Source organism: Penicillium arizonense, assembly GCF_001773325.1.
Source record: "Penicillium arizonense strain CBS 141311 chromosome Unknown PENARI_contig052, whole genome shotgun sequence".
NCBI lineage: Eukaryota > Fungi > Ascomycota > Eurotiomycetes > Eurotiales > Aspergillaceae > Penicillium > Penicillium arizonense.
In genome coordinates this window covers 1-11,486 of record NW_019173329.1, presented here as the reverse complement: position 1 = coordinate 11,486, position 11,486 = coordinate 1, and the positions used below count along the sequence as shown (strand labels likewise).

At 48.3% G+C, this 11,486-nt stretch overlaps 3 protein-coding genes across 3 annotated transcripts; all 3 read left to right on the top strand.

Annotated features, from left to right (window-relative positions):
* Nucleotides 1-218: 218 nt before the first annotated feature.
* PENARI_c052G12287 (uncharacterized protein) lies at nt 219-1,910 on the top strand (the record flags this gene model as incomplete). The annotated part of the gene is made up of 1 exon (XM_022637431.1): nt 219-1,910. The coding sequence occupies one exon, from the start codon at nt 219-221 to the stop codon at nt 1,908-1,910; it is 1,692 nt and encodes a 563-aa protein (XP_022482726.1).
* A 1,450-nt stretch (nt 1,911-3,360) lies between these two features.
* Nucleotides 3,361-4,354, top strand: PENARI_c052G03806 (uncharacterized protein; the record flags this gene model as incomplete). The annotated part of the gene is made up of 3 exons (XM_022637416.1): nt 3,361-3,420; nt 3,506-3,598; nt 3,653-4,354. The coding sequence occupies 3 exons, from the start codon at nt 3,361-3,363 to the stop codon at nt 4,352-4,354; spliced, it is 855 nt and encodes a 284-aa protein (XP_022482719.1).
* Nucleotides 4,355-6,456: 2,102 nt separating this feature from the next.
* Nucleotides 6,457-10,491, top strand: PENARI_c052G10296 (uncharacterized protein; the record flags this gene model as incomplete). Its single annotated transcript, XM_022637426.1, has 3 exons — nt 6,457-7,432; nt 7,496-10,432; nt 10,484-10,491. The coding sequence occupies 3 exons, from the start codon at nt 6,457-6,459 to the stop codon at nt 10,489-10,491; spliced, it is 3,921 nt and encodes a 1,306-aa protein (XP_022482720.1).
* Between the last annotated feature and the right edge of the window lie 995 nt (nt 10,492-11,486).

Sequence of the window (11,486 nt, the reverse complement as noted above, 5' to 3'; positions counted from 1 at the left end):
ATTTGTGGGGTACTCTGGGGTCTGGTCTGGGGCAATGGAAATCGGGGACTTGCGGAGGGGTACAATATCCCGCAGACAAACTTTTCGGCGAGACAGCCCTTATATAGAGGACATTGGGGTCGTCTCGCCAATCTTTCTTTCTCTCTTCATTTCTGACCCCCCACAACCTTTTCTTTCCATTTTTCTCTTTTTTTCATGATTGATTCGACCGACACGAAATGAGCGATAAGTACGAGGAAAAGCCTGACGCCGTAGGCAAAGAGTTCAGCGATGAACTCACGCCCGAGGAGCGTCAGCATGAGATCGAGTCACGCGACCTACAGAGCCACCAGTACCTCGACAACGAACCACTGTATGACCGGATCGCGTACGCGCAGATACCAGTGCACATGAAGAGCCCTCGCATGCTAGTTATCACGCTGGGTGTGTTCGCAGCGTTTAGCGGCATGCTGAGCGGGTTAGACCAGTCGGTGATCTCGGGCGCCCTGCCTGGTATCCGCAAGCATTTCATCGCATCAGGCGAGTGGGCGAGCTTGGACGACCCGAAACTGGCGACCGACATTTCGTTGATTTCTTCACTGATGCCGCTAGGCGCAATGGCCGGCGCCCTCATGATGACGCCGCTGAATTTCTACTTTGGACGCCGCAACTCAATTATCATCTCGTGTTTGTGGTACACACTGGGAGGAGGACTTTGTGCGGGCTCCCGCAGTGTCAGCATGCTTTTCGCCGGCCGATTCATTCTGGGCATCGGTATCGGAATCGAAGGCGGCTGTGTCGGTATCTACATCTCGGAGTGTGTGCCGCCAGAGGTGCGCGGCAACCTGGTGTCGGTGTACCAACTGATGATCGCATTCGGAGAGATCATTGGGTACGCGGCCGGCGGCGTATTCTTTGACGTCCCGTCAGGCAGCTGGCGTTGGATGCTCGGCTCGTCTCTCTTGTTTTCGACGATTCTCCTGGTCGGAATGTGCTTCCTGCCAGAATCACCGCGTTGGCTGGTATCTAAGGGCAAGTACGGGCGCGCGTGGATGGTGTGGAAGTCGCTGCGCAACATGGCCGACCCGAAAAGCCTGGACGAGTACGTCGCGATGGAAGTGACGGTCAAACATGATGTCGAGCAGTCCGCAAACGAGCAATGGTATCAAAGGTACCTGGAAGTGTGCAGGCAGCCTCGCAACCGACGAGCGCTTGTCTATGCCACGGCAATGATCTTTTTCGGGCAGATGACGGGCATCAATGCGGTGATGTACAACATGTCGAACTTGATGGCCAAGATGAATTTCGATGACCGCGAGTCAGTCCTGATGTCGATGGTGGGCGGTGGCGCTCTGTTCTTAGGAACTATTCCTGCCGTGTTCACCATGGACAAGTTCGGACGACGCGTGTGGGCACAAAACATCCTGATGTTCATCGTGGGCCTGGCGCTGGTGGGTGTCGGCTACCTATACACAAACAATGGTGTCGATTACTTCAATGAGCACAAGGCAACTGCCTTGGGGCTGTTTTTCTCCGGTCTGATACTGTACATGGCATTCTTCGGAGCTTATTCGTGCCTGACCTGGGTAGTCCCAGCGGAGAGCTTTGGTTTCAACACCCGCAGCCAGGGCATGGCGATCTGCTCTGCATTCCTTTACTTGTGGTCATTCATCGTGACATACAACTTCGAGGGGATGCAGAAGGCGATGACCTACACCGGCCTGACGATCGGCTTCTTCGGCGGGCTGGCCGCGCTAGGCTTCTTTTACCAGCTGTTCTTCATGCCCGAGACCAAGGATAAAACATTGGAGGAGATCGACGAGTTGTTTTTGATGCCGACGAGTAAGCTGGTTGCGCTGAACACGAGCAATCTGATCAAGCGCTTCCGGCCGCGACACAAGCCGGAGCAGGTCGACACCCACAACCCCTAATTCTTGGTCTTTCCACCTACCGGACCAATGTTCATGGTACCAACAAAGAGGATAAAGCTACTGAAGTTGAATGTAATCATAGCATGTGGAGAAATTCACCGCCCATCTGCTTGAAGACTTGTTGAAAGATTGTTTATTTCTAAAGCTAGCTTACTTCATCGAATATTATGGGAAATGTGTTTGCCTCTATTCAAAGCTAACTGCATCGCATGACAGAGAAATTCTTCCTCGTCCTATCTTGAGTAGTCTGTTAGTAGCCGATACGGGTCGAGTCAACTTCAAAGTATGCAAAACAGTATGGATGGATGGATGATTTCATTTACCCCGACCCCTCGCTTTTAGTTGGATCCCAGGTTATCTGGTATATATAAGTCTGTAGGAGTGGGGGCTGCCGCTCTGCTAGGCAGAAGGGAGATGAGTTGCTGCGACTATAAGTAGCTGGATCTTTTCCCATAGACTGAATATGATCATCATACTTGTACATTAATCCAAGGGACCAACTCGAGAGGGGTCAGGGTAAATGAATTTCACATACACACACAAACACACGGGCGCGCGAGCGCACACACACATATTGCATGTATTTATTGCAGTGTTTGGGTAGCTGAGTCTGTTGGAGTTCGCGCGCCTACAGTGTCATCCAACCTTCCATCGCCAACCATTCACTTCATTGCACCTCGGCTGTTTGGATCTCGTCCTCGGAGGGGTTACGCAGTGGTCGTAGAAACGGGTTTTCATCGGGCAGGATGTTATAAGGCAATCTTTGTGGACGCCCACCCCCTACTTTTGGCTGTAAAGAGATAATTCACTCGCTCTTCCTTAATGATGCAGCTCAGTCCGGCCTCCCAAGCGTAACAGAAGAAAGCCCACAGATTGGCTGGCGAGACTTGTGCCGTAACAATGAGCCGTCGAATATATCGCCTCAGGGAGCGAATGGTGATGGCGTAGTAGAATGTGGACCCATGGAGGCTTCGACGGGATGAGAAAGCCGCTGGTATGGCAGACGGATATTTGTTAACGCGGCTAACGACTGCACCACCGGCATGTATTGACTGTAGTCTGAAAAGTGCTATGCACCACGTTTATAATGCACGAACCAGGGCGTGAGACCAATACACTCAGATTCGCCATCATGAGAGACCTACTGCGAGTATATGTTGGCAATTTGCGACCCGAGACTCAAGGCTTGATGCACAAAACTGTCAGAGGTTGGCTTAGTCTTCCGCTCGCAGGATCAAGGACCTGGACAAAATCTTTCAGACAAGTCATGACTAGACAACTGGATAATACGGGCGAAGAGTAATTAGTCTTTCCGGGTTCCTTTTCCTTTTTTTCCCCTCAACTCTCGTATTTTCTCTCCCACTGCTATTTCTCACATTTCGTGCGAGTTCTCTATCAATAACTTGAAACCCTGAAAGAGAGTCTTCTCGATCGGTAACTACACTACAAAATGTTCGATGAAACCGACATGATGCCATTCGGCCATCTGCCTTTCGATTATTATGTTATGGTAAGGTCATATTCACAACGAGGTTTTTCAGAATGAGACAAGACCAGCCATCCGGTCTATTCATCACTAACATTGTATATAACAGGACAAATGGGACCCCAATTCCTCCGTCACAGAATTCCAACAATTCCGTGCCCTTGTTGAGTCTTGGACTCGGCTTGGCAAAAGTGGCCGCAATGTAACCTTAGACCCGCCCCTTTCTTAGCATCGACGCTCATGGATAGGAAAATAGGAATACCCAGATGGTGACGACCTATTTCCCGAGGAGATCCCTCCTTATGTGCCTCAAGATCTGATGTCAGATGATGCACGTGCCACAGATGGCCAGACAACAAGACTGCTCTGGATTCGGACGTGGTTCGGACGGAAAGACGATCAGACAAGCCAGAATGCCGCCGATGCTGGATACAAGCGTCTACGCACGATTGTTTCTCAGCATGGACTCGACGCGTGTTTAGAGAAAGAGTGTATCTTTGAGAGCAAAGAGGAATTTGGGCCAGGCAGTATCACTATGCCTCATGGAGATAAGAATCCTGATTTTGTAGATGGAGTCGCCTGCGGGACGCCAGGCTCCGTGCCATCATATATGATTACGGCGCTAATGCACAAGCCCGATATATTGGACGGTCTAACGGCTCGCGATTGGCCTTCGGAGTCATATAAAAGATCACTTAAGCCAGATATGGCGCAGTGTCTTATGCTTGTTCTCGCCGATCGTAAGGCATGTGAGGAGGGATGGGTTTTGTTCTTGGCTGTGAATCATAAGGGAGAAGTCCTTCCCTTTAGGGTGCGCGAAACGGCTTATTGGACGAGCCAACTGATTATGGAATTCATGAATGGCCAGGACTTGGATGAGAACACTGAGGACCCTGACGAAGATATCGAATATTACAACCATAGAGGCGATGGCTGGGCCCCCGATACTGTTTCCTAAATCAGGGCTTCAAGGTTGTATGGTAGCCAGTGGATCACAGGGGATAGATCTTGTTTCCGTGGCAAAACTACTCTACGGCGTAGAAATTCGAAGTTTCCAACCATAGATGTTGCCTTGTCTTGACAGACAGGGAACACCTTTTTGCGTGCCTACCGGTCTGATCTAATAACATACTGTAGGAAGCGCAGCAAGCGGAATTGATTCAATAGTCGGTCTAATTTCTACAGAAGGGATCGAAATTAGTTTCACCATTTTCCTAAATCCTTTCTCGAAACATTATTTCGAAACGCGCTAATCCGTATTTGATCCCATCAAATCCATTTTTTGATAAACAACATGGACTTGACTAATTCTTCGATTTGGTGGGACAAAGCCGTACCCGCTAAGGGTGTGGTTCAATTGTGGCAAAGCGGCTAAGAGAAGATCTCAATTGGTGAGCTGTACTAAACCAAACCATGCTAATTAAGTTTGACTGAGCAACCTCAGCTCGGAATGACCACCCATCATTTTAATCGATTATGTAACTGCGAGTTGACCCCATGGTGAAAACTTTTAAGCCAAGGATTTGCCGTACTTAGTGTACCGGAGACCGGATTTTGCTTATCACTTCTTTAACTATCCCCGAACCGGTCTATTAATCAAGCCGAATTCCGTTCAGCCTCAATAGGCGGTGCACAGCAATCCTAATAATGCTGGCCCAAAATTTAGGTTCTCGATCATGGCTTAAAACCAGTCATTTACTTCACATTTACTCAATTCCCCAGTGATATTAGGCAATGTCTAGTTACATCTAAAGATCCTAAGAACTAAGGTCCTATGGATTATTTTATAGAAGTCTCCTATTCTCGCTGCAGACTTGAGACACCGGTCTCCATCCCCGCTGTGCGAGAGCATTAAGGAGGGGAATCTTTGAATCGCGGGGTGCACGTATGATGTTGTGCGGCGCACTACTCGCGATGGGTGCGCCAACGGAGAGGAGATAGTCAGCAACCTCTACCTGACCAGCACATATGGCATAAGTGAGGCCAGAATGAAGGAAAAGAGGCGTATGCTTCCTTGACGACACCATTGACTGCACAGTGGCGAGGTGTCCGTCCTCGCATGCAGTCTCGTATCTCATAGTTAAGGGCCCACCAAGATCTTTTCCCCTTGAAATCATGATCACTGGCGTCTATCAGAGGGACCTCGCCGTAGGCTGGGTAGGCGCTGTTCAGGATTTCGCGTTGTACAGTCATTAGCGAAAACAGCTTCAATCCTAGACAAGCACTTTCAATTTCCGGCCCCCACTGCCAAGACGCTAGTGCTATTTTATAATTTGCCAGATCTGTAAACCGTTAGCCTTCGAAAGGTATTGCTTCGTAATTGACCGCATAATTACGGTTATATATTTACAGCGTACAGTAAATTAACTCTCGAGCAGAATCGGATTTGTTTCGCTCTACAGTAGTTCACGGAAAAATATGCAAGTGGGTTCTTATTTACTGTATATATTTCTATCAAATTGTTGTGCTAAAAGGCGCGGCTGTCTATATTAGGCCTCTTAAGCTAGATTTTGGTCTAGTGCTTTGAACTTGGACAAGGTCTCTGATTTTCAAGGCGCTAGTAGAGTCCAAAGTAGGTCGCCTCTTGGAACAGAGCACGAGCCATGGCTGTCACGTGCGCCCCTTACCAGTAGATCTCCACCAAACGATGGCTTGTTTTATCGGGCAATCCTCCCACACTGGAGGTCGCATTTCGTTTGGCGATAAGAAATCATAGATGGTTAATCATAAATGCTGACAAGATGTCTTCGCTATTTTATGCGATGGCATATAATGCAACGTGACTGCAGTTTCGTGGTATATGTGGACCCGATGATTGAGGGGTTCGGTACGGCACGCCTCGGATTCTCTTGGCGAGGCAACCTGCTACCACCAATAGTATTTCGTCTCTTGCCGCCCGCTGCAGTGCTTCTTGTCTAGCACGAGGCTGAGCCTTGGGGCTTTATTCTGCCTATATTGGCAGTATTTCTCTCATCCTCAATGTACTTCAAAATAATCGATTCCTCCTACTCTTTTCGGCGTCTCTGCAAGATTCTATCGTAAGCGAACCAAACATTTGACATGGCCTGTCCCCCACGAGAAACGTTCCAAATCGGTTGGATATGTGCCCTGCCGATCGAAGCCGCCGCAGCGAGGGAAATGCTGGATGAGAGCTTTGGCATTCTCGATGTACAGGATCCAGCCGACACAAATACCTATACACTAGGTCGAATCGGCAAACACCATGTCGTGATCGCCTGTCTCCCTGGAGGCCAATATGGCACGACATCAGCCACCACGGTCGCAAACAATATGGTTCGCACATTTTCAAAATCGCTCCGGATCGGGTTGATGGTTGGTGTCGCAGGCGGAATTCCGTCGGCCGCTCATGATATACGACTTGGCGATATCGTGATCAGCTATCCAGCGGGCACTTGCGGCGGTGTAGTTCAGTATGATATGGGAAAAGTCGGTTTGAATGGCGAGTTTCATCGAACTGGCTCTTTGAATAGCCCTCCTAGATCGCTGTTAGCAGCGGTCGGGATGATGAGGGCTGCCGAGCTGACAGATGATCCTCTCTATCCCGAATATATCCTAAGAGCGATCGGAAAGAACGATCGAACTCGGAAAAATTTCGGTCAACCTGGCACACGACAGGACCGACTTTTCAAGTGCGACTATGATCATCCTATGACTGCGAGTAGCTGTGATAGTTGTCTAGCAGAATGGGAAGAGACGAGGAGCGAACGCGAGAGCAATGATCCCCAACCACACTATGGCATCATTGCTTCTGGAAATGCGGTTATTAAGGATGCATGGACACGGGACCGGTTGAGGCTTGAAACTGACGCATTGTGCTTCGAAATGGAGGCGGCTGGCTTGATGATGGACTTTCCTTGTATTGTCATTCGCGGGGTTTGTGATTACGCCGATTCACATAAGAACAAACAATGGCAAGGATACGCAGCTTTGGCAGCAGCATCGTATGCTAAAGAGTTGCTGGGATATATACCAGTGGGCCATGTGTCGCAAGAGAACTTAGTGGTGGATATATGTAGTAAGTGAAATCATTATTATCTTGCTCCTAAATCAAGAGTGGCTTACTCACTTTGGTATACAGATAAATTGAAGGAAGAAATCGAAGGCACAAATGAACGTCTAGAGCAAGCATACAACCAACAAGAACGACACCATCGCGAAAAGGTCATGAGAGCTTTGACAGATCAGCAACGCCGTTGTCATCAAGCTTTAAAGACATCAAAGTATGAGGAACAAAAGAACATCAATCCGCGAAAGGTGGAAGGAACCTGTCAGTGGGCTTTGAAAAGTCTTGAATACATTTGCTGGTGGGAGAGCAACTATAACGACATTCTATGGGTGTCAGCCGACCCAGGCTGCGGGAAGTCTGTACTAGCCAGATCGATCATCGACGAACACGTGGAGGCTGCAAGTCCAGGAGTGACCATATGTTTCTTTTTCTTCAAAGACAACGAGGACCAGAATCATCTTGATACAGCACTATGTTCGGTACTACATCAACTCTTCAGCCAGCGGCCTCATCTCTTACCTCATGCTATACCGTCCTGGGAGAAAAACGGAGAGGCACTGCGAAGCGAGGTTGATGAGCTTTGGCGGATCCTCACTGCTGCCGCATTAGCTGACGTATCACATAAGATAATTTGCATATTCGATGCGCTTGACGAATGCCATGAAAAGGATCAGGGGCGATTGATTGAAAAGCTACAGTTCTTTTATCAGCAAACATCTTTATTAACGAAGGATACCTGTTTGAAATTCCTCGTTACCAGTCGTCCCTACGATCATATACAGGATAAATTCCGAGCAATCACTGATTCCTTCCCACATATACACATCAAAGGAGAGGAGGAAAATGACCGAATCCATAGGGAGATTGACCTAGTGGTGAAGATTCGAGTGAGAGAACTAGCAGAAACAGTGCCACTGTCACCGGATGTCCATCAGAGAGTTGAGCAGCAGCTGCTTCAAATGGAACACCGTACTTATCTCTGGCTACATCTAGCGATTGATGAAATCCGCACGGCCTTTAAGCGCAGCCTTCGGCCTGCAGAACATTCGATCGCACTTATATCGCCTTCTGTGAATGCAGCTTACGAAAAGATTCTCTGTCGAGTCCCAGCAGATGAAATAGATACAGTCAAAAAGATCCTAGAGATCATCGTGGCTGCACGACGTCCTCTGACAATACGGGAGATGGCTATAGCGCTAGGCATTGCCACTTACTCCGAGGCCCGAACAATAATTGAGGCTAGGCTAGACCCAACTCATTTACAGAGACAACTTCGACAATTATGCGGGTTGTTCGTGTTTACCAACAACTCAAAAATCTACCTTATCCATCAGACTGCCAGAGAGTTTCTGATCCAAAAGAAATTTGCAGAAAATCTCCACCTTCCATATTGGAGCAGCCTGAGTGATGCAGAAGATCATATGACTGAGATCTGTCTGCGATACCTTCTGATGGAGGACTTGGAAGACTTGGAAGACTTGGAAGACTACGAAGACTACAAAGACAAACCGAGCTTTAACATTGGAGATCTTTTGGAATACTCAGCAGTACATTGGGCCGATCACGTACGGAAAACGACTTTGATATTCGACCAGGAAGTGCCGAATCGACTACATCCAGTGTACGATGTACACAGAAGACGGTTTTCAATCTGGTTTCCTATCTTTTGGGAGGCAGTAATGCCAAATACAGATGCGCCATCAATCAATGCACTCAGTCTGGCAGCATTTAACGGCCACGAGCAGGAAGTTCATCTTCTGCTTGCTATTAAGAAGCACGATATAAATACGGCAGACGATGCAGGGGCAAACCCATTGATATGGGCCTCACGGAACGGGTACGACGAAACCGTGCAGTTGCTGCTAGACCGAGGAGCCAATGTCAACGCACAGGGTGAGGATTATGGAAATGCGCTCCAGGTAGCTTCTTCGAAAGGACACGACAAAATCGTGCAGATGCTATTAGAGCGAGGAGCCAATCTCAATTCCCTGGATCAATATTACGAAAATGCACTCTATGGAGCTTCTTATGGAGGACACGAAACAATTGTGCAGGTACTATTAGAGCGAGGAGCCAATGTCAACGCCCAGAGTGGATTCTACGGAAATGCGCTCCAGGCAGCTTCTTTTGAAGGACACGACACAATCGTGCAGATGCTGTTAGAGCGAGGAGCCAATGTCAACGCCCAGAGTGGATTCTACGGAAATGCGCTCCAGGCAGCTTCTTGTGGAGGACGCGACAAAATCATGCAGATGCTGTTAGAGCGAGGAGCCAATGTCAACGCCCAAAGTGGAGAATACGGAAATGCGCTCCAGGCAGCTTCTTGTGGAGGACGCGACAAAATCGTGCAGATGCTGTTAGAGCGAGGAGCCAATGTCAACGCCCAGAGTGAACAATACGGAAATGCGCTTTATGCAGCTTCCTCTGGAGGATACGACCAAATCGTGCAGATGCTGTTAGAGCGAGGAGCCAATGTCAACGCCCAGAGTGGATTCTACGGAAATGCGCTCCAGGCAGCTTCTTATGGAGGACACGACACAATCGTGCAAGTACTATTAGAGCGAGGAGCCAATGTCAACGCCCAGAGTGGAGACTACGGAAATGCGCTCCAGGCAGCTTCTTTTAAAGGACACAACACAATCGTGCAAGTACTATTAGAGCGAGGAGCCAATGTCAACGCCCAGAGTGGAGACTACGGAAATGCGCTCCAGGCAGCTTCTTGTGGAGGACGCGACAAAACCGTGCAGATGCTATTAGAGCGAGGAGCCAATGTCAACGCCCAGAGTGAACAATACGGAAATGCGCTTTATGCAGCTTCCTCTGGAGGATACGACCAAATCGTGCAGGTACTGTTAGAGCGAGGAGCCGATGTCAACGCCCAGGGTGTAAATGCGCTCTATGAAGCTTCTTCTTATGGATACGACAGAATCGTGCAGATGCTGTTAAAGCGAGGAGCCGATGTCAACGCTCCAAGCACCTCCTTCACGCAGTTAAAATTATTTAGGAATAGTATCTAGTTAGTTACCTTTCTCTTCCCCTTCCTTGCTTACAAACATGTAGCTAATTAATCTGTACGCTGTCGCTTCCCTTTCAATAGGATTAACACTCCATGAAGCTTAGAGAATATAGAGTCTAATCAAATGCAATTACACTTCCTTTATTCCTGGTCCCTTGGCCACCTCCGTAACGGTGCGATGGTTCTCGCCATTGCTATTTGTTATTGGAAATAGAACATGGACTTACAAGTTTAAGACGATGCGGCCAAGGGCCACATCCTTATTTATTCTCGGAAACAAAGCTTCTTTACTGTGATGTATAGATTCGACATCTCTTTTCAGTCCTCACATTTCGTGGTTAATAAGTGAACTTTCCTGTTATTGGCCAGACCCGATGTCTATCTTCTTCACTCACCTGAGTTGTACTGTGCCCGAGGTAGGCAAAGGTATGTAATGTATGTGGAGTGTATTGTTCCGGCTTAGTATTGTTATTTTCATTCGGTTCAAAAAGGCCATGCAGTCAAAATTACCCGCTAATGTCTTGGCAGTGGGGCACTTATAATCATTTTGACTGTTCAGCACGGAAGCTGTTTTCGCTAACAGACATGAGCTAACGCGTTTCGGTTGTAGAAGTAGAACAGAGCGGGTGGGTTGTGGATACATGCCCTTTTAGGCCTTTATCCTTTCTTGGGAACTTGGAATTCCCCTTGCCATGTGGGCTTTCCCCCCAACGGATATGCGGACATGGAGAATGGACCACAACGTTGTCGAATCGCCTCTGTGGTTTTCAGCCCCAGTTCCCGGCCGAGGGCGCGGGGACTTGGGGAATTCCTACTATAGCAGGTTGTTAAAGAGCTTTGAGGTCTGTTATCTTTTTGTTTCACCTGGTCCTTGGCATCTAGTTGACATGCAGAGTGTTGAAATCGTGCCACTTTTTTGGCTATGCTTGAGGTACTTGAGTAATTAACTTATAAATTACAGGTTAATGTACATGAGGGGCATCCAGGCATCCACGCGGCTCTTCGATTCCGCCGGAGTCGGGGTCGGATAGATAAATGCAAACCCTA